Here is a 22174-nt window from a genome sequence, read left to right as displayed (position 1 = left end):
AACATTAATACAAAAACTTGACTATAAATATTTGTTATACATAATATATATATATATATATATATAATAACATAAATAATAAACCTAATGATAAAAACAATCTAATAGTAATGATGATACTTATAATTGTAATGATGATGATAATAATATCTTGGATGTATAAAGGAGCACCTTTCAGAAAACCTAAGGTGTTTTATTCGAACGCATACCTGGACCAATTGAGATAAAGAAACATGTTTTATTGAACAATCTTTCCCTTCCGTGGATGTGCCCAGACAAAGCACTATGGCAAGCCTCACCCTGAGTGTGTAGGAGCCTGGCAGTTAGGGCAGAAAGAGAGAGAGAGAGAGAGAGAGAGAGAGAGAGAGAGAGAGAGAGAGAGAGAGAGAGAGAGAGAGAGAGAGAGAGAGAGAGAGAGAGAGAGAGACTCAAAAGAGTGCGATAGAGAGTAACTGAAAGACTCAAAAGAGAGAGTGAGAGTAACAAAAAGGACAGAGAGAGAGAGAACACCATGATCAGGTCAGAGAGAGAGAGAGAGAGAGAGAGAGAGAGAGAGAGAGAGAGAGAGAGAGAGAGAGAGACTCAAAAGAGTGTCCACAAAATGTGTCCACATCCTCTCTGTCCACAAAATGGACAGAGAGAGAGAGAACACCATGATCAGGTCAGAGCCAAACATGTCATCTTAACACAAGCTGAGATCTCCAAAGAGCCACTCATGTCTGCCCAGACACACACACACACACCCAGGGCTTATAACGTTATATTAATTAAGACCAGATTTAAAGTTGGTTTGCCGTTAAGAGAACGACTTGCATTGTTCACTCAGTTGTCATTCACAGTTTCTCAAATGCTTCTAATCTTAATATCCTGTTCAACCTATGGTGCTGCACAGGGAACACAAAATCCCAGTTAACTACATAATAATGTTGACTACATAAGGAATAAAACAGGGCAAGTTGCCCCTGTAATTTGACACAGTCACTATCTGTGATTAGATATTAATTCCTTTCGTCAATAGGGTTAGGGTTAGGCTAACCTCATCAATATATTTATAGTTTTTCATCGACTGAATCAACTGAAATTAAAAATTTCTTTTAATATATTGTTTCGGCATTGTCATGGAAACCTCTTGTAGATTGTATTTGATCGAGGATTCAACAATACTGTGGTATAAATACATATAATAGCCTTAATATACATTTTATATCTTAAATGATAAGCAGGCCATTTGCCCTTGCCACTGAGACTGGCTCTGCCTTTCGGGTCACCAAGAAACACATCTATGACAGTCCTTGTGACACAAACCTTGCTGTGTAAGCTTGTGTACTGAAGAGTGACTCCTACCGCCCACAACCTCCCACCCACTCGCCTATGTTGTTCAGTCGTAGAACCACCAAGTGTAAGTCATACAATCTGTTGTATCACACACATTGGAAAAGCACACGATGAATACAGAGAAAACAAACTACAAATTTCCATTCAACAACATACCACACCTGTAATGTCCTGACCTCCGGGCAGTGATAAGATGTTATTGCTCTCCCATGGCAGTTGTTGCGTCACATCCACCTCACCTCAATGTTGTTTTCATGTCCTATAAAACACCTTCTACCCCCCCCCCCCCCCCCCCCCCCCGCCGGACTAAAGAAAGAAAAAGAAAAAAAACTGAGGTGAAGATTAAAAGAGACATAATAATTACAGCAGCTAACTTAAAGGTGTAGCAGTGTTTAGAATTGTGTTGCATCTAGCGGTACAAACTATGATAATATATATAGGTGTCTTAATCAGTGTATAATCCCTTAAGAAATAAAAATATATATTTTTACCTTAGAGGGGCCCTTTATATCTACATAGGGGGTGGGTCCTCTTTCATGGAGCCCGCCATGTTGCACTGCCATGTTGCTACAATAGCCCAGTACTGTCTGCTCTATTCCAAATGGTTTTGTTCTGTCAAAAGCAAAACCCTACCACAATGTGGAGCAATCAACTATCATAATTGTGATTTTACTTGTAAGCTATGACCTATAGTTTTACAGACTATAACTAAATATAATTTATAAATGTATCAGGGACCCTCATCCCTTGACAGTTGGCTACTCGATGCTGTTGTAGAGGAGGCCATCATTTTGGCAGTACCTTCTGGAACCTTACAGGCCAGTACACACCACCGTAGCTTCTCCTCCATCGCTTAAAAGGGAGGGAGGGAGGGAAGGGGGAGGGTTAGTTGGTTGCAATCACCATAGCATCCACCCAATCCTACACACTGCACCTTCAACAATAAACCAACATATTGTTTGACATTGTGCGTCTGTAGGGACAAGATGTCTTATCTGCTTTTATAATTGCCATTTGTCATATATGAGTCTCGAACCCATTAACGTTCCCTTTCCGTGGGCAACATTTCTGCCTTACATAATCTGGCTAATATTTGCTGAGGTTTGGGCTTGCACAACACCGTCCGCTACCAGATAAGCACATGGGAACACACTCCTTTTGGCTTTCAGTCGCTTAGGCCAGTTTGTAAACAATATTCAAACTATATTTAATTTTATATCTATCTATATCTATATGTAAATTTTATGTCAATTACAATCAAAAGTATTTGTAATATTTTGGACAGGGACATAATGTTTCTGTCCTCAGAAGTAAATGTACAACCATCATGTCTGCCTTTCTGTCTACGTAGTTGTTTTTCAAATCACACACATTGACATACTGACACACGCATCAGCACAGATACGCTTTCACTTCTAAAAGGTGGTGTTTTGAAACGTGTATAATACCCTTTAAATGCTATTATAACTTTGATAGGATAAAATATATTTGGTTCCTTACCAAGTAAAAATTTGTTACACATTGTTTTTGTCCAGTCCTTTGGGAACTATGTGTAGTCTCTGCTGCTATATGCTTGTCTCCATAGCATTATCTCATCGTAATTCAACAAATATGTTCCCAAAATGTATTTTAAAAAATGTATTTAAAAAAATGTAAACGGGTGGTTTGGTGCAGTGAGTGGGCGGAGCCAGTGGACTGCAAAAACAGCGAAACCACAACAAAGGAAGCTGGTGTCAAAGGTCCTGAGAATGTGTTTAGCATTCTGGGAAAACATGGGCAGTTTTGTGTACTCAGAGCCACAGGGACCGGCATGTTATACCCACCACAGCATGCAGGGCTACTAATACAACCAATCTGATGCATTCCTTCCATCAGGACACTTCTCTCACAGCACACATCTCAGTTTAAATCCCATTAAAAACACATAAAAACATCTGTAGTGTAAGAAAGATCCAATCCCATTGAAAGGCCCAAAACCCTTGATGGCTGCACCTGGCATCCCCGCCGACCAAGAGAGATCATTTAGTAGTTCCTCACCAGTAGTTCCTCACCCTCACTAGTTCCTAACCTCCATGTTGATTTACGTTCCTCTGTGTTATCAAAGGCCACAGAAACAGGCATGTACAGCTCCAAATGTTCAATTCATGTGAATTGTGACATTGTGAACAACATTGTGAAAGCTACTTGTGTAGTGGCTTAAAAGACTAACATAGACGATCGTGGAAGGTATTTTTAGTTCCTGCAGATACCACTGTGTGTGTACTATTATGCACAAACATCTTCTTTAACTTAAAACACTTTTGCAGCAGACTAGCTATATTATCTTGCAGTAACTCTCCACTTATATAACCATCTGTTACACACTTGTTAAAAAGTTAAAAAGGGAAAGATGTTGGTGGCCTTTGTTTGGGCTGAGCACAACAACATGGTCTGTAGGGAGTGCTACTCTTTCCTCAGAGGTTAGTGACATTTGAAAAGATGTTTCAGGAAACCCGTTGACACTGGGACTTGGAACTCTGCTGTAAAAGAGCAGAATTATGGCGTGATTAGATTGGACTTGGATTCGAATGGCCTTATCCATTCAAGCCAATCGCAGCTAAGCCTGCTTGACCAATCACAAGTGGGAAACGTGTAAGTCAATACAAGTGGAAGTCAAACAGATTGGTCAAATTACACCTAGGGTTATTTTGAGTCACAATTTAATCACTGAAACAAATAGGTTGAACAATAACATGGTCTAAAACATCTTAAATGTCTCACAAGTCCTATGCCTTCTATTCTTTAAAGCTGCAAAACTCTGCCTGTGCTGACTTGTTCAATTTCCTATTGCAACTGTGTGGTTTCAGTGGGAGAACAAACAGATCCTACTGAGAAGACACATCCTCCATCTTAACAGCCATGTAGCCATTTTGTTGTAGTTATCATAACCTTCCTGGCCCTGTGTCTTGCCCTGATAATCTGTGGTGTGTGTGTGTGTGTGTGTGTGTGTGTGTGTGTGTGTGTGTGTGTGTGTGTGTGTGTGTGTGTGAGCGTGTGTGTGTGTGTGTGTGTGTGTGTGTGAGTGAGCCAGTCGCAGGCTGTTTCACTTGGTGCAGAATGTGGGTCAGGGAGTTACTTATGCCTCTGGTGTGAGAATTCACAGCCAAACAGACTTACAGAGAGAATGGCATGTGCCTGATGCATGCTCCATAAAATCTACTCACACACACACACACACACACACACACACGCAAGGAGTGAAATCCTTAGAGTGGCAAGTGGAAGGCAATCATTTCCATACAGAGAGTTGTTAACATACAAATAAAAGCATAAAATACTGCCTATAATGGTGCTTAAGAAATAGCTTAGTGCTTCTCTTATGTGCGACATCTTCGTTAAAAACCTCCTTGATCCCCTTTTTGTTCTAAACATGTTATTCTAGAGGAAAACTCTCCAGTGAGGGAGAGTGACATACTCTTCCCAGGTTGCATCAGCTGGGCAGAGGACAGCAGGGGGGCGGGCCAGACTCTAGGAAGCCGCTGGTCATTGGTTGTGAAGCAGTGATACTCTTGAGTCTTCCATGTTTGACCTCCTTGTATTTATAATATCACACTCAACTCAAACTGCTAGTTAATGCCTGACAAACTTAAAAGTTGTGAAATGATCCCAAAAATGAAACTAGTTACTAACTTCAAATGATATTGTATATAATAATAACCACATTTTATCTAGTGAGTATTGTACGTAGTATTTTGAAATGTGGATGACCAACTGATGGATCAGAGAGACACACCCTAGGTTTGGGGTTGGGAATCCAGTCCTCCTGGTGTGACGGGAGAGCCCCAGCACCGCTAAACACAGAACCCTTCCTTAAGATTCTGATGCGTCATTGCAAAACGTTTCTTTAATTATGTACGGAAAAACACTTCTTGGGGAGGACATTTACTTAAAGAGGAAGTGCTCTAGGGAGCAAACAGCGAACACACATTCCTAATGGTTTCCGACACCCGGAAGGTCTTCAGTCAAGGATACAACTCAGTAAAGGTGAATTCCTGGCATGGGTGTCGGTGTTTCTGGTTCGGAACAGACTACCAGCCATAATTCTGAAGTTGTTTGTTGCTAATCTTCATATGACAAAAGATGACAGATAACTGATCCTGTTTATTTAATCTACATTTTGTTTGGATATTATCAATGCAAACAATATTTTTGTCGAAACGAGAGAGAGAGAGAGAGAGAGAGAGAGAGAGAGAGAGAAAACTATTGGCATAATCAAGTCAACTGTGTACAATCACGTTGAGTGCTTGCCTTAGAAGACTTATTATTATCAGCAGATGGAAACAGGATTAGTGAGCGTTCTGTGCGGTTCTCTAAGAGGGTGCACGGAAATACATCACTAAATCAACCTGAAAGAAGAAGACCCAGCATTAAGAAAAAACGTTTCATTGTATGAAGAGATGGAAAAACCTTTTTTTTTTTTTAAACGTTGGCTGACTTACAGCATCATTTTCAGCTGATAAAAAAAATAGTTTTAGTGATGTTTTCATTAAAGGGTGTTCATATTGTAGCCAGATGAAGACAATCTGTGCTTATTCAGGACAGTGATGTTAAAACAATAAGGGCAGGATCATTTAGTGGCTAGGGCGTTTGACTTCCAGTTGAAATGTACTGGGTTTGATACCCCAGTGTCCAAAGTCTCCCTGGAGACATCCTTGAGCAAGATGCTTGAGTGACCTGCTCATTCATGACATGTATTTAAAAATCACCCCGGATGAAAGGGTTTCCTGAAGGACCAAACTGAAATCTGGACCGTACCAACAAGACATGGGCACTGCTTTTCCGCACCAACTAATAGTCTGGTCTAATAGTGTGAATGCACTGGAGAAGTGCATGGCGGGCACGTTCACTTTGCACCAGAGGTGATACATCGGAGACATCATTAACAAACGCAGAGGAGGAGTGTCTGAAGGCTGTTGTGTCGGTGGAGAAGTGAGCGTTGCAACTGGGTCACCAGTGGCTCCTACAAGCTAACGTTGAGCATTCACTTCACTGTGGTACACAGCAGCGCTGACACACACCCGCATAACACATCCAACATGGTCGGACACATTCCATACAGGCTTTCTTTTAGGAATTCTTTCTGATTGAGTCTTCAAAGAACATCCTCACACAAAGCTTCTTCAGACCCGTCTCTCGCAAACCTCTCATCAACTGTGTGCTGTCAGTAGTAGAATGTTCTGTTATGCATCATCTTTTGCACTTGACCTCCATCTTATTTAATTCCTATACCTAATAGTTGCACTAGCTCTAGCTTTGGCACTTGCTCATGCTTCTGAAACCTCTCAACCTGTCTGTAAAAGGACCTTAAAGGATCTTGACAATCTCCCAACTGCAGACAGATTGACAAAAACAGGAACAAAAAAATGCATCATCATCTAATAGATGATCATGCATAACAAGACAGAAGACAGAAAACTCAGTAAAAATGTTTAATGGTAAAATAAACAATCTTTCTAGTACCAAACAGAATAGCGCTTCACATTCTGTTCACAGAGTGCCAAGTGCAGGGTATGCAGAGCTTTATTCCATTTTATGGCTGCAGAGGTCAGGGGTCAACGGCTCAGAAATATGCTGGTGGGTAGGAATGTACCACAGAGATTAACCTAGAGGGGTGAACACTCCCCTCTCCCAGATGTGGACGAGACCAAGATAACTTTGACAGTACAAGACAATTGGCAAGTTGTTGTATTTGTAGCAAAGGAGGCCAACACATTTACTTTATTGTTTCAATGGGCTTTTCAACTGAGTCTTTGAACAACCACAGTCAAAAGTAGTCTGTTATTGAATTATAACTGGGCCCTGATGTCATGCATATTTTCCCATTCATCAAATGACTGTTAGTGCTGCCACTAACAGCAGCACTAAAAGCTTGAGCCAGGTTCCAAGTTTACTTTAATCAACCAGCTATTCACTTTTCCACGAGGTCAATCCCTTTAACGGGCAACTGTTGTGCTTAAAGCCTCCCAATGTGTTGCATTAAGAATGGCCCTCTTGGACCTAAGAGGAAACGAGACAAGGCATTCACAGATGATTGCAGAAGCACAGCCGAGCTCTGCATGTTGTAAACAACGGCCGTTCCATGCGGGCTTTAGACAACGCTGCTGCTGACCCAGCATATATTTACATGTGTATATTTAAATACTGCTGAGAGTACTGAAAACAGAAACGTTTTGAACGGTTTGTCTTGCACTGTAGACCTCAAAGTCCTAAAAAACACCATATATCACCCAGGATATCCCCAGACAAACAAATGCTTTGTCTGCCTGGTTACAAGTTCAGGAAGGTGAACGCCTTAACACACATAACAACGGCACCAGAACTTTGCTTTTCTCGGACTAGCGTGAACAAAGAAAGCCACACATAATGACCCATGTAACCTGGTCCTCGTCTTTCAATAACACACGGTCACGGTGGTTGGTTCCAGCGGGTGAAATGGTTCGTCCCAGCAGTTGGTGAACACCTAGATTCAGAAAGCTGATATCAGACCAGTGAGAGGGACGTAATAAAAGCTAGGCTGGTGATGAATCATCGTCGGATCAATGTTGAAAAGGGAAAAGGGGTCCACAGAGATGGGGATTGATAATGTAGCCAGCGGAGACACAGGTATTGTATGGTTTTCGTGAGTCTAGTCTTCACAGGCAGACAATATGGAGGCACGCCGGGCAACATGAGAGTAGTGGCTGGCCCAGTTACGTGTCTCCAGGGGGAGTAGACCGCCTTTCTCTGATATTCGGAAGATGTGTAATTCATACAATATTCTGTAGAAGTACGCAAAAGTGTGGTTCGGTTTTTCTAACTGTAGAAAGCATCAACCGGTGATGTGAAAGACAAGCTCATAACAACTGTAATTTGGATTAGCGCAAAGCAAACACTATAACGGGAAATTACCCTAGTAGAGTGTACACAAAGGTAACCGCTTGTTCATCACGCATACATAGACATGTCTATTCATCTTATCATGTAGAGAGGCATTTAAATGTCTGCAAAACTAAAAGCCTCACCCTAAATAAACATTACATTCAGAGTCCTTCATATTTGGACAATCATTTTCACTCCTTAATCATCCTGATTGTAATATTCACATCTTTCTCTGTGGTTTAACACATACATTTACTAGGTAAGATCCAGGTAAAATGATTGAGCCTGTATTAAGATGGTAGTTGTACTGTTTAGACTTCAAAACCATACATTGTCATAGCGCTGTGAGAATAACCTCCTTACAAGGCACAGAGACCTTGATACTTGAAACATCATACAAAAAGCTGGCAACTCTGTGTACAATGATGCATCTCAGGACAGACACAGTTATTTTATATCAAAATAAAAAACACCATCCACAAGAGAGATCGATCCCAACACCTTGTTCTTTTCTTCTTCTTCGGCTGTAAGGGTGTAAAGTTTACGTGCCGTCCACCGACATAGCAGCAAGCAGACAACAATCGCCACCCTGTCAGTGTTGTCACAAGTTGTAGACAAGAGAGTGGGGACTTCTGGTCTTTGTTGGGGCAAGCTTCCTCTCACAGAAGTAAACAACGACCTGAGCACAGATCAGCTGTCAAACACTGTGGAGGAGAACATCAAAGAGTAGCCACAAGGCGTGGAGCGAGAGCGCTGTCACCACGGTGTTCAGAGGGAGCAGAAAGGTGCTTTTCGGGGCCCCCCTCCTCCTGCTCCGTGTTTAGCGGAGAACCAGTTCTTCACGCTTCTTGCATCACTCAGAGAACCGATGATGTATGGCTTCACAGATCCCCTTATTACCACGTCCTAGGGAGTTCAATATTGAAGGGACATGTAAGTGGAATTTGATATGGTAAGACGTTACGAAGATACTTTGTGTGTTTGAGAGATTGAAATACAATTTTGCCAGGACACTATTTTTGGACGCTGTGTGTTCTGATGGTGATCCCCCTGGGTGTCTGAACGATATTGTTAGAAAAATATATATTATTCTATTTTAACTTTGTGCACATCCCACTTTCTATCCTGAATGATACTAAATACAGTTTGTCTTCATGCCAAACAGTATAGTACAGTGACTTTAGAGTTAGAGTCTGCTGCTTGGACAGTGAGCCAGCCATGTTTGTTTGTCTGTTGTTCCCGATGAGCAGCTTTTCACCCCAAACTCAGGATGTACCGCTACGCGGAGACCATATCTCATCCTGGGAGTCCGAATCGTCCGGTTCCACTCCTGCATTTCTGGGTGGTGACACTTTGCCGGCCGCCACGCTGCTGTTTATGTCGGTCAGGGGGACGTAGGAGTAGTCATGGCGATCTGAGAGGCGTCCGTGCCCTGTGGAGGCCGGAAACGCACGCCTCAGGTGACCCACCAGGCTAGCCAATAGCAGAGAAGACAGGCCTATGGCGATGATCAGCCACGTTTGCCTGGAGAGAGAGAGCAGGCTCTTTAGTTTGATTTGATACAAAGAACTACAACCAATGAATACTGGTACATGGTAGAGAACTACAACCAGTGAATACTGGGACATGGTAGAGAACTACAACCAGTGAATACTGGTACATGGTAGAGAACTACAACCAGTGAATACTGGGACATGGTAGAGAACTACAACCAGTGAATACTGGGACATGGTAGAGAACTACAACCAGTGAATACTGGGACATGGTAGAGAACTACAACCAGTGAATACTGGGACATGGTAGAGAACTACAACCAGTGAATACTGGGACATGGTAGAGAACTACAATCATGGAGTACTAGCGCATAAATCTCCCAACATGGAAATGCTGATGTATACAACACAACTACATTCATGGATATACTAAATCTAAGAGGATGATAGTCTCGTCGGTCAATCCTCTGACATTCTTGTTATTCAAAAATCCACTGCCGAATTTAGAAAGCTATGCCCTGTATTCATTATTTGTTTAGCTTGCTTTTTATTGCCTCTGGTGCTAAAATTCAAGTGTTATTGTCTGCCAAAGGTCGGCTATCGTGTTCCCACAACGGGCTGGACATACATAAACATGGGCCATAACCACTCGGGTGAATGTGCAAGCAAGGCATTGATTGTTGCTGTATTTCATAGCTGAACGTTGCCATAGTTTATAGCACCCTGTGATTAATGCATATACCGCTCCCCGGCAGCCGCCACGCCATCCGTCATATCTTACTGTCCTAATCGACCGTCTCATTTACAAAGAGAACATGGAGCGAGAGAGAGAAACGCAGTGGAACGAAAGAGAGGGAGAAAGAAAGGGAACCGAGCGGAGTGGAGTCGGGGAGGGCGGGGGTGGGGGTCTGACTCTCCATCTGTGAGCCGAGAGCCCTTCACGCAGGCAACCATGGTGACGGCGAACAATCTCTAACTTGCATGTGAATGGTTTATGGATGCTAATGAAGACGTGGGCCCTGCCGCGGTGGTGGCTCGCACTCTCGGGGCCACCGCCACGCGGCTCAGAGTGAGCACTAAACACACCACTTCAACACAGCGGCTGCGTGTGCGGACTGAGATGTGATTTAGCTCCCAGCCTGCTTAGCTCCCAGCAGAGCAGTTTATAAAGAGGGGTGACACCAGAGGTTATGTCAACGGTTTCGAAACCTGAGTTCTAATTTGTGAACTTTTAATGGAAAAATACAATGCATAGAAGTTAATAGTTAAAATCCCCCAAATGCATAATCCAAATTAGATTATAAATCCCGCGACCTGGTGTACTCCACGGCTGCCTCACTGGTGCACAACCAACAACGGGTCTGTGTTTGACCGGTCTCATCGTTGTACTGTGACTAACTTTGCTAACGGACCCTCCCGGTTCCCCCTGCGTGGGAATGAATGCAGTGTGTCGTACCGTAACACCCTTCTGACGGTCCGGTGGTCATATTAGCTGTGTGTAACAACAGAGGTTCACGGCATGCATCACGCCTTCTAAAGGAAGCCTCTCCGATTGTGAACCTTCGGATTGTTCGGGACACTCACTCTGTCAGGTACGGCGTGTTCCCCGAGGCCTCCTCCTGTCTCCAGGTGGTAAACATCTTTCTGGCTAAACAGTGTCCGGCTGTGGAGAGGAGGACAACGCACAAGTAAATAACCACCCCCTGGAGAAGGTCAATATTATCTTAAGACACTCAACTTGTTTTGAAGCAGATCAGGCTAGCCCGGTCTGTCCCCTGCTTTATTGTGCTCCTTTCGACTCATCTTTACAAGCTGGCTTTTACTGTGTGACGTTTTTATTACTGGATACTTACTGTGTATGGTTTGTTATCTTAGAATTGTGTACTGTTGTTATGTGACTTATTTGTTCGGTATTTTATTATTTGGTGAAGCACTTTGGAACCTTCTATCGAAAGGTGCTATAAACATGAAGTCGTTATTATGAACCAGTTTTAGTTCACAGGTCACCTCCTATAAGGGTGGTATACATAATCCATTCAAAAAAATGATGACAATACAATAAAATACAATACCATTCCAATAACAATACATTCAGATCACAGACTGTAACCAGGAAGTAATTCTGCCGGTTCTGTTTCCATAGAAACATCAGGCCTCTGCAGGAGAGACTGCAGAGGCCTACTTCATTGCTACCCACTGCACTGAGGAGGGCAGGGTTCCCTGCCAGGTCACCATGGTAACCATAATCAGAGCACCAACTGCCCTCTCACTGCTTTTGTCGTTAGGAAAAGGCAAAAAAGGAGACTCTTGACATGGGCCAGAAAGAGAACTTACCAAGGTCAAGAAAGCTTTACATACATTTTCAGGACATCAAGCAGGCAGTTCATAGTGTTATATTAACTGATAATATACATATATCTACAGAATGTGTGTGGGGCTACTCTATGGCTATGCATGTGTGTTGTTGTTTTTTACCAGAAGAGGAAATTTCTGCCTATTGCAGAACACGTGATCGCATGATCTCTCATATACACATTTAAAGTTTCAACACAAAGTGCGTTTGCACGTGTGTCAGACACATACCTCTCTGTAAGGTCAGGTTTACCGCTTCCTGCAGTGGGTTGGTACAACTTCCTGTCTGCGGGTCGCAGGGGCACTGGTCCTCACAGTGACACTCCTCAGAACAGGAAGCACCGTGGAAACCCAGGGGACACTCTGGCAGAGACATGGAGACAGAGAGAGGATGAGGAGACAGACGGAGACACGGTGAGACGGAGGACAAGACAACGACAAAGAAGAAAAGAAAAGCAGATGGAGCGAGAGAGAGCCTGTCGGCATAATCGAGTCACGTGAGGAACCACAATGACGGTTTGTTTTAGAAGATGAGGAACTGCCTTTGGCAAACAAGACAGCCGAGCAAGAGTGAAAACATAGAAGAGACCATCAGGGGTAAGAGATAAAGAAGAGAGAGATGGGGATAAAGAGAAAGGAGAAGAAGAGAAAGATGGATTCATGCAATTAAAAATATAAGTAGAGGATGTCAAATAAAGTAAATAATAAAATAATAAAGTGAAAAAAAAATGCACTCGGAAAGAAAGAGGAAATCCAGAGAAAAGGAGAGACAAAGGGTGAGTGAGTGTGTTTTGAAGAGGCGCACCTTGTTGACACAGGTCACTATGGAAACCTGGGCGGCATGTGCAGCGTCCGTGGACGGGGTCACATGAACCGCCATTGGCACAGGCACACGTTTGATTGCAGCCGTCGCCGTAGAAACCTTGCATACATTCTGTCAGAGAGAGAGAGAGAGAGAGAGAGAGAGAGAGAGAGAGAGAGAGAGAGAGAGAGAGAGAGAGAGAGAGAGACTAGGTAAACAAATACAGATTGCAGTCCAACAGGACTCTCACATCCATATTTGGCTAAGATAACTTACATGAATTCCCTGATACTTGAAAGGTAATTTATACAATCACCGCTCTACATCGCTATCGGTCTTCAGCATACATAATCTATCTCTCGCTCTCAACCAGCTCTGTATTTCTCGTCTATTTCAGCCAGAACCCACTTGTGCGTTTCCTGATTTGCTCAACAGCTAGGAATTTTCCACTGCTTAACCCAACACTACAACCATCCATCCTGTGTCTATCTTCTTAGATCAGCCTCTGTGTGTGTGTGTGTGTGTGTGTGTGTGTGTGTGTGTGTGTTTACTATCAGGGCTGCAAATGACCATAAAGTTGCAACTGTATAACTGTGCAACTGTAACATTTTCTAGCCTGCAGTAAGCATATTCTTTTGAGTGGATTTTGCACAGCTCGCCAGAACTTCGAGTGGGTCCATGAAGACTGAAATGTAAGTCTGCAGTCAATTTAATCTCTGATCAAACGATGAGCATGTGCCCTCTGAACGGAAAACTTTGTAGGTTTTACAAACGTAGATCATGGACTTCTCCGTTAGGGCTGGGTAATGTCACACAAATGATCATAGCAAGTCATAATTCCCGGGAATTATGCAAGTGTGTTTTATTAAGTATATGGTTATTTAAGGAGAACTAGAGCTTGTCCTTCGTCTCAAGTACTTCCAAACATTTATTTTGATAGCTATAATACCATTCAGGAAACATATTTTTATCATAAGACAACCAGGGTACCATGAGAACTTGTATAGACGTTTCATTAAAATATGAAACCATCAATTTATACATATATATATATTCTCAGTTATCACATAATATTGCTCAACTCTATGTGTGGGACTGAATGTGTGATTGTCTTGATGTATTTTACCTTCACTGCAGTTGTGTCCCCTCCAACCAGCATCACACGCGCATCCTCCTGAAAGGCATGATCCAAGACATTAAAACATGTGCATTTTTAACATCCCATACGTCAAAAAACCTTACCCAGCGTTCTCTTTGCGCATCAATGTAAAATACTCAAACACTGACTGGGCACGGGCCCAAATATCAGCAGGCATACATGTAGGCATCCATGAGCAAAAGCTAACCCCTGACCTGTCCCCAAAAAGACCTACATCTGTGTTCAGGTCTGTTTCACCCAGACCTGAACACAGATGTATTTGACCTTCACTCCAAAAGCACCTGCTAATCGACTAAATAGTCAACTTCAAGGCGGCAGTACAGAACTTGTCCGACACAAAGAAACCAGGCGTCTAGTGGATGTCTGCTTACTCCCTTGGGGGTCACGCCCCACAGTCCAAGAAAACCCCTGTCCTTTACCGAATGGTACAACCCATTTAAAAAGGAGCGGTGGACTAACAACACACACCAAAACAAATCACCTTTTCTCTGTTCAACCTAGTTTTACTGCCCCCCTCCCCCGAACATCGCTCACCGCTGGTGCAGACGCCGTGAGGCCCGCAGGCCGGGGGCTGGCACACCAGACCCTCACAGCCGGACCCCCGCCAGCCCTCCAGGCACCGGCAGACCCCCTGCAAGCACTCCCCGTGCCCGCTGCAGTCCCGGGGCTGGCAGCGGCGAGGGTGGACGCACAGGATGGTGGAGACGGCCCGCGCACAGCGCCACCTAGCGTCTGGCGTACTACAACGTGTGTGTGTGTGTGTGGGGGGGGGGGGGGGCAGAGAGGCAAGGCAAAGCAACTTTATTTATATAGCACTTTTCATACACAAGGCAGACTCAAAGTGCTTCACATATAAACATTGTCATACAATAAAAAGAAAATAATAGATAAGTAGAAAAATGAAAATGAAAGGCAAAGTTAAAAAAAAAAAAAAGCATTTAAGTAATAAAATAAAAATAGATAGAAAGTTAAAAAAAGCATTGTAGATTTAAGATTTAGCAGAAAGCTAAAGCAAACATAAAAGTTTTAAGTCTTGTTTTAAAAGCTGTCAGAGTTGGGGCAAGTCTTAAATCCTCAGGGAGTTTATTCCAGCTATTTGTTGCATAGTAGCTAAATCCTGCTTTCCCTTGTTTCGTGTTGACTCTGGGGAAAATTAACAGATTGGTCTCAGAAGATCTTAGTGGTCTAGAAGGCTTATGTAGTGGAAGCATATCAGTTAAATATTTTGGCCCTAAACCATGTAGGGATTTATAGGTTAGCAACATCATTTTAAAATCAATTCTCTGACATACAGGGAGCCAATGTAACGATTTAAGAATTGGTGTAATATGTTCAAACTTTTTGGTCTTTGTTAGAACTCTAGCAGCAGCATTCTGAACAAGCTATAGTTGCCTTAGAGGTTTTTTTGGGAGACCTGTAAGGAGACCATTGCAGTAATCAAGCTTACTAGTGATAAAGGCATGTATACGTTTTTGTAAGTCTTCGGTGGACATGAGCCCTCTAAGTCTTGCTACGTTTTTAAGGTGATAATATGCCGATTTTGTAACTGATTTGATGTGACTGTCGAAAAGTAAATCAGAATCCATGATAACCCCTAGATTTCTGGCTTTGATTGACATTTTCAGGGACAGAGAGTGAAGGTGTTGGGTTACTTTAAGTCTTTCCATTTTAGCACCAAATACAATTATCTCGGTTTTGTTCTCATTTATTTGAAGGAAATTTTGGCACATCCAGTCTTTGACTTACTCAATGCACTGGTACAAAAGATCTATGGGCTGATAGTCATTTGGTGATAGCGATACATAGATTTGCGTGTCATCAACATAGCAATGATGGTCAATATTGTTATTTTGCATGATTTGCCCTAGTGGGAGCATGTAGATGTTGAAAAAAGAGGGTCCTAAGATCGAACCTTGTGGGACTCCACATGTCACGTTTGTTGATTCTGATACAAAGTCACCAATGGAAACAAAGTAGTTCCTATTTTATAGGTAGGACCTAAACCAATGTAAGACTGTGCCTGAAAGCCCCACCCAGTTTTCTAATCTGTCCAAAAGTATTGTATGGTCTACAGCGTCGAATGAGAGGAGGGTGGGGTGGGAGAAGGGGAGAAGCAGATGAGAGGTTGGGGATAGGAAAGGACAGAAAAAGGAGAAGAAAGAAGAGGAGTAAGGATCAGGAAGGATAAGGAGATGATATAACTAAATCTGCGTTCTAATTAAATGTACAGAATACTTAGTAGTAAATCTGCATTCATATCCCATTTAATCCCTTATAATGTCAGGTCTTCCATTGTACAGAATAAAGGAGACGGCCAATCCTTTGTAAACATAATGGAATAAAAGCCCATGCTTGGCTTAGCATTTTACTTACCAGTGATCTGAAGGGTAGCTGGCCAATGAGCTGTTGACCACGAAGGTAGCAGACCCGCCTCCATCCAGATTGATTGCATTGACAACTCCATTTTTCTTGAGGAAATCTGCCACCTCCCACAAACTCATGCTGTTAAATAGAGACAAAGAACAGCTTTATATATATATATATATATATATATATATATATATATATATATATAATATATATATATCATATATATATCTCCATAATACATACACAGAAGAAAACACGATGAAACTGATGAAATGTTTAATTCCAGTTGGTATATTTAAACCAAATTGGAAAAATACATTTGTTCTATTCTGAAACCCTATTCTGTAAACGTTTTCTGTTCATTTGATGTCCAGAGCAACGTTGTGTCTCATCTCAACATCATTTGGTTAAAAATGTAAATTTTTCAGTATCATCATCCTCATCTCTTCAGTCAAAACAAGAGCTCACACATACGTACGCAGCTGCCTTTTGCCGAACAATCCCCCCCTAATAGGAGGATCCCCCTGAAGGTCCCGGGCCCTCGTGCCTGGCCCCTGAAGGGCAGAGAGCTGGCTCCCTGAGGGAGGCTATTATTGATCTGCCTTGGACATGGTATTGATCCCAGATCAGCTGGGTGTGTGGGGAGAGGCCCCCCGACAAGTCGGGACACGCAGCCACGCAGTGCTAACCAAAGACGGATCTTTAACACAAACACATGCATCCCTCCAAGGGTGACTGATGGTCCACCACAACGGGGTGTGTGGAAGTCCGGATCAATGGGAATTGATCGCTGGGCGGGTCTTTGGGGGGACAGGGCGGACAGGTCCTATTGAGTCAGGGGAGATAAATCTAGAAGCTTATTGAATCTGGTGCCACTTCCCATTTAGCTGGACTCCATCCATCAATTAGACTGCTGATGTTCTTTGCTTCCTATTTATGTCTGTCCAAGACCGCAACTACTACTACTACTGCCACACATACTACTACCACTACTGCTACCACTAATCCATTTAGCGGGCAACCACAACAGATGCAGTATCCTCTCACTTTGTTTGACACCAGAGGTTAGGGGATTACATTTTTCTTTAAATTCTTAGGGAATAAGGGACAATGTAAATGGCCCCTATTTCACCGTCAGGTCCCAGGCCAGGAATGGCCTGTAATGGCTAATCACACTCACAACCTCTGCTGGTTTATTTATGAGTATTGAAGATCCTGCAAATAACCCTAAGGCACAGGGCCTACCCTTTGTCATGTATATATATAGTGCTACTACGAAACCAGGAGCCACAACAATAGGCTTTCACTCAGGACTAGTCATCAATGGAAAGTCAATTGTCAGCTCACCCTCTAACACCCGTCTGTCCGTCTACATGGAACAGGACCACGTTGCCCTTTGCGTCGTGTCCAATGGCCGTCCGGCCCGACACCACATCCACAAAACTGTGCAACGACCCTGTCGGAAAAGAACAGCCCAGAGTTTAGAGGAACGTGTATCACTTGAACGACCTGTCTTATGGGAATACCCTTCTTGTATCGCTCTCTCCAGACTCATCTCTTAATCTCTAACTTATCTCAGTGGGATTTGCTGACTGGAAAAATGCATGAGGAATACAAATTTATCTTAGTCTCTCATCTAAGGTCTGTATTTCGTGTTCACCCAAAGCCTTTCTTTAGCTTTTATTAGTCCCTTGCTATGCATGTGTGTGTGTGTGTGTGGATAGCTTCCTCTGCTAGGACAACGTACAACCCACAATATGGTAGGGGACTAGGTCTGCGTATTGTATTGTTGGTACCTGCACTATCTAGCAGTCTGTTAGGTATGGTGTAGTGCTGGTATGAAAGCTGGGTTCCTGGTACCTGTCTCCTGGGTTTTGTCGCACTCTGCCTGCAAGCTCTGGTTGATGTAAACCTGGCCTTTCCTCAGCAGCCACACCACCCCACTGACCAGCTGGACCAGTGGGTTCACCTGGTCCGTGACATCATCTTCTGATAGGTACCTGGGGAGGCAGGTCAACAAGAGAGAGAAACAGTGTTATTATCCCCAACGGGGAAAATCTCTGTTGGTGAAAACCTCCAAACAGGATGAAGAGGAATCAGAGGTGTCTTGGCAGTAATACCATTTCTAGAGTGAAGTACGTTTTAAACTAAATTAGGCCCATCTGTTCATCAAACGATTGAGACCATTTTTTGAGTTATATTAGTGAAGTAGGTTGATTGTAAATTAAACAAACAGAAACATAATTTAAAGGGAATACAATTATTACTAGTGGTAACAATTAGCAATACCACTGAGAGTAGCAAGTAAGTAAGTAATGGATTTAACAGCAGTAGAAGTTAATTCAATCTTTAACCATGCTACAAATACAAGCAGAAGAACACTTTCTTAGACTGTGAATACCATGTGTTGATGTTTAACCACTTTTTCATCTTAAACTTTAACCATTGAGATTGGCCCTTTTCCATACAATCTATGGTGCGTCATTGCGAGCTAACTGACCAGCTTTCTCTTGTAGCAAGTCATCAAATAACGCATAAAATTATGAAAAACAAGAACAATGTGGAAAAATTCATGGGTCTGGCTGGCGTGTTTGAAAGAGGAAGGAAAAAACTGCAATGCTGCACTTGTGACCCTTCCTCAAAGACAGAAACTAATATAAGTGGATGAGCTGGTAATAAAACTGGTAATAAAACTGTTACCAATCTTCAAATGTTATTTTGGCTACAGTTATGAAAGATCTACACAAAGGATCCATGAAAATAGACTCAATCTTAAGACTTTGCATTGAAAGATGGTTTAACCATAAATATGTACTCCCCTTTCAAAAGTTGTAATAAAGGAAGATCATTTATTGGTATGAACAGAGCAACTAGAACTCTAAATCTAAAACTCACACCTGCTTCTCATCTAGACTGCTGCGCACAACATCCATTATCCAGCATAGGCATCAAGCCAGCCCGGCGGTTACCTAACCCCAGACAGTTTCAACACTTTGCATTGCTTGTCTCGGAGGAAACAGGAACTAACCTGACCGTTTTCAACTTTGCATTGCTTGGCTCAGATAAGGCAGGAACCAACCTGACCATTTGCACCTTTACCCCTGAACCCCTTTCTAGAATGACAGGACATATGGGGACAGTGTATGTCTACCTTACCCTTCACAGTGAATGGCTTGTTTTTCCCAAAGGAGCCGGTGGATTGTGATGGCTATCACCTATCAGAGTGTATGTTGCTAGTCTTGGGTTTCTCCTGCTGTCGACAGTTGTGTTTCAAAATGAAAATGGTAAAAGGAGAGGATAATAACAGCCAAGCCTTTCTCTCTCCCTGCAGCTCAGATGGCTGAGAGCTCAGGTAGGGCTGAGGGCATCCTGCTCAGGGACGCCCACAGGTACACTGTGCACATGGGAGTGGGACAAATAACCCTTACTTCTATACTATCCTGGCTCCATTAAAGGCAAGACTTCTAGGGCACAAGCTACCATTAATTTAAAAGACTAAACGTTTCGGGAGTCAAACACCCTTACCCCTGTAATTTCCTGGGCCCTAGAAACCGAAACTAAAAACCAATGACATTATAGTGTCCTGTTTACTGTAACAATCGTACGTGTAAAATCATGTAACAAAGATGTTACCACGTATGGAACAACCTGTTATTACAGTGTCCTTCCGTATGGGTAATCGGGAAATATTGTTACACACGCGCGATAAGAAAATGATTCTTGATTACACAAAATGATTACACAGTAATCTCTTGTAACATGAACTGTAACAAGGACACCAATGTCATGTGCTACCAACTCAGGCCGTGTGTTTGGTCCCTGGCCGCCCCCCCTCCTACCCCAACACCAGGGTCCCGTCCTTTCGGATGCCGAACTGTGCGTTCTGGACCCCGCCGCTGTCCCGCACCAGCCTGCCGTCGCTCACGATGTTGCCCAGACACTGGCCCTTGCTGGTGTTGAAGAAGCCCGCGTTCTGGGAGAACAGGCACCCCGCTGCCGCCGCCGTCTCCTCCACCTTGGCCCGGTGGTTGAACCCGCAACCCCCCGGTCCTCCCGGCTCCAGGACCGACAGAGTCCTCAGGGGGTCGTGGACCGTGGTCACGTGACCTGAGAATGGAATGAATGTAAATGCAGACGTGAGGATGACCAGGAGTTTGACTGTTTGGAACGGCACTTTGAATTCAGAAGCAAATCGTCCATTTCTACACAATGTGGGATGGACACAGTATACTGTAATATATAGATATAGATATCTACACATACGTACATATATTGTTTGAGTACTCACGCGATCCTGACTCATATATTTTCTTGTTATTGGCCCACTTTAATCCTACTTGTACATCGTTCAATCGATCAATCAATCTTTATTTATTGATTTATTGCTTTTCCTGCAAAAACCTAACTGACCGTATGTCCATCGCGTCGTGCCATGAACGTCTGATACAAACATGGAGGACTCCGCCACCGGCACGCCCCCGTGCTGGCTGGAGGGCCAGGTCTCGTAGGTCACGTTGCCGTGGATGACGGACTGGCAGTCTCTGATATGCCGGTGAGAGTGGGCGGAGCCATGGCGCTTGGCGTACGGCAGAAGAAGGTCATCGTTCATGGAGACCCTGGAAGAGACCACACGAGAGGATCAGTCAAGGATGATCATTCACAACACCTAAATAAGACATGGTGCACACATTGTTGATATATTACAACCCATTGTTGATCCCCTATTTGCACCAGTGTAAAATAACCACCTTACTAATGTGTGCAAATGGAGGTTTCAGAAAGGAAACACGATTGTTTCACCTCTAAAACGTATCATATCATATTGTATACGCGCACACAGCACACACACACACACACACACACACACACACACACACACACACACACAAACACATGCATAGATATAACATAATATTGTTTATCCTAAGAATTTACACACACGCCATAAAAAAACATGAAATGAATATTAAGGCCTATAGCTGCTACTGAATAGATCTGAAAGATTATATTCAACATAGAGACATAGACTGCTGCCTTTAGGTCATTTCCTATTCACTCAAATGGTGAATGGTTTCAGGAAGAATTTGAGAGGATGTAAATTGCAGAAAACATCAACCCCTGGTGGCCATTTCCGCATGTTACATCGAGTTCTTCAGAGAACATGTTGCATTGGATCAGATAAGCAAAACTTCAGGCCATCTAAGAAACATTCGTATTTGGCCGACAAGGTCCATGGTTCAACAGGGTCAATATGTTGCAACACAATTTTCCCAAATTATCAAGAAATCATGTGTGTGTGTGTGTGTGTGTGTGTGTGTGTGTGTGTGTGTGTGTGTGTGTGTGTGTGTGGGGGGGGGGGGGGGGGGTCTTCAGTAGATAAGCATGAAAAGCACAAATTAATACTGAACTTAAAATAAGTGCACATCAATCTAATAAAGAAACGCTACGCTTTTCGGTATGTAGTACTAATATAGTAAGGCTAAATTGCGTAAGGCTAACAGTAATGCGGAAGATGACGTTGTACACTGGCACCAGTAATCCTCATGTCAAAAAAGAAAGTTCCGTCCTAGAATCAGCCGACCTCACCTGTTGTGCTGGGTCTCCGAATGCAAAACCCCGAGCCATAGCAGCAGCAGCCAGATAAACAGACATCTTGCTGAAACTGTTGCCATATGTTGATCTACAGCAGAGAATACACCAGTGCGGGGCTGCCAGCCACACACAGCTCCTCACTGAAGGCGCTCTCGCAACATCCCCGACAGCGTC

The 22174-nt window shown here is 43.1% G+C and overlaps 1 protein-coding gene across 1 annotated transcript; it reads right to left on the bottom strand.

The window, feature by feature from the left end:
• Positions 1-6789: 6789 nt before the first annotated feature.
• nagpa (N-acetylglucosamine-1-phosphodiester alpha-N-acetylglucosaminidase) lies at positions 6790-22150 on the bottom strand. The gene is made up of 12 exons (XM_084472118.1): positions 21995-22150; positions 20819-21024; positions 20248-20515; positions 18269-18408; positions 17756-17864; positions 16412-16540; positions 14573-14778; positions 14006-14053; positions 12883-13011; positions 12309-12440; positions 11310-11388; positions 6790-9756 (listed from the first exon to the last, which is right to left on the bottom strand). The coding sequence occupies exons 1-12, from the start codon at positions 22078-22080 to the stop codon at positions 9498-9500; spliced, it is 1791 nt and encodes a 596-aa protein (XP_084328244.1). The 5' UTR covers positions 22081-22150; the 3' UTR covers positions 6790-9497.
• Positions 22151-22174: the final 24 nt, after the last annotated feature.

This window comes from Micromesistius poutassou (genome assembly GCF_964030765.1).
Source record: "Micromesistius poutassou genome assembly, chromosome: 8".
NCBI classification, from domain to species: domain Eukaryota; kingdom Metazoa; phylum Chordata; class Actinopteri; order Gadiformes; family Gadidae; genus Micromesistius; species Micromesistius poutassou.
The sequence above is the reverse complement of the archived record's forward strand: the minus strand, read 5'-3'. Positions and strand labels throughout refer to the sequence as shown.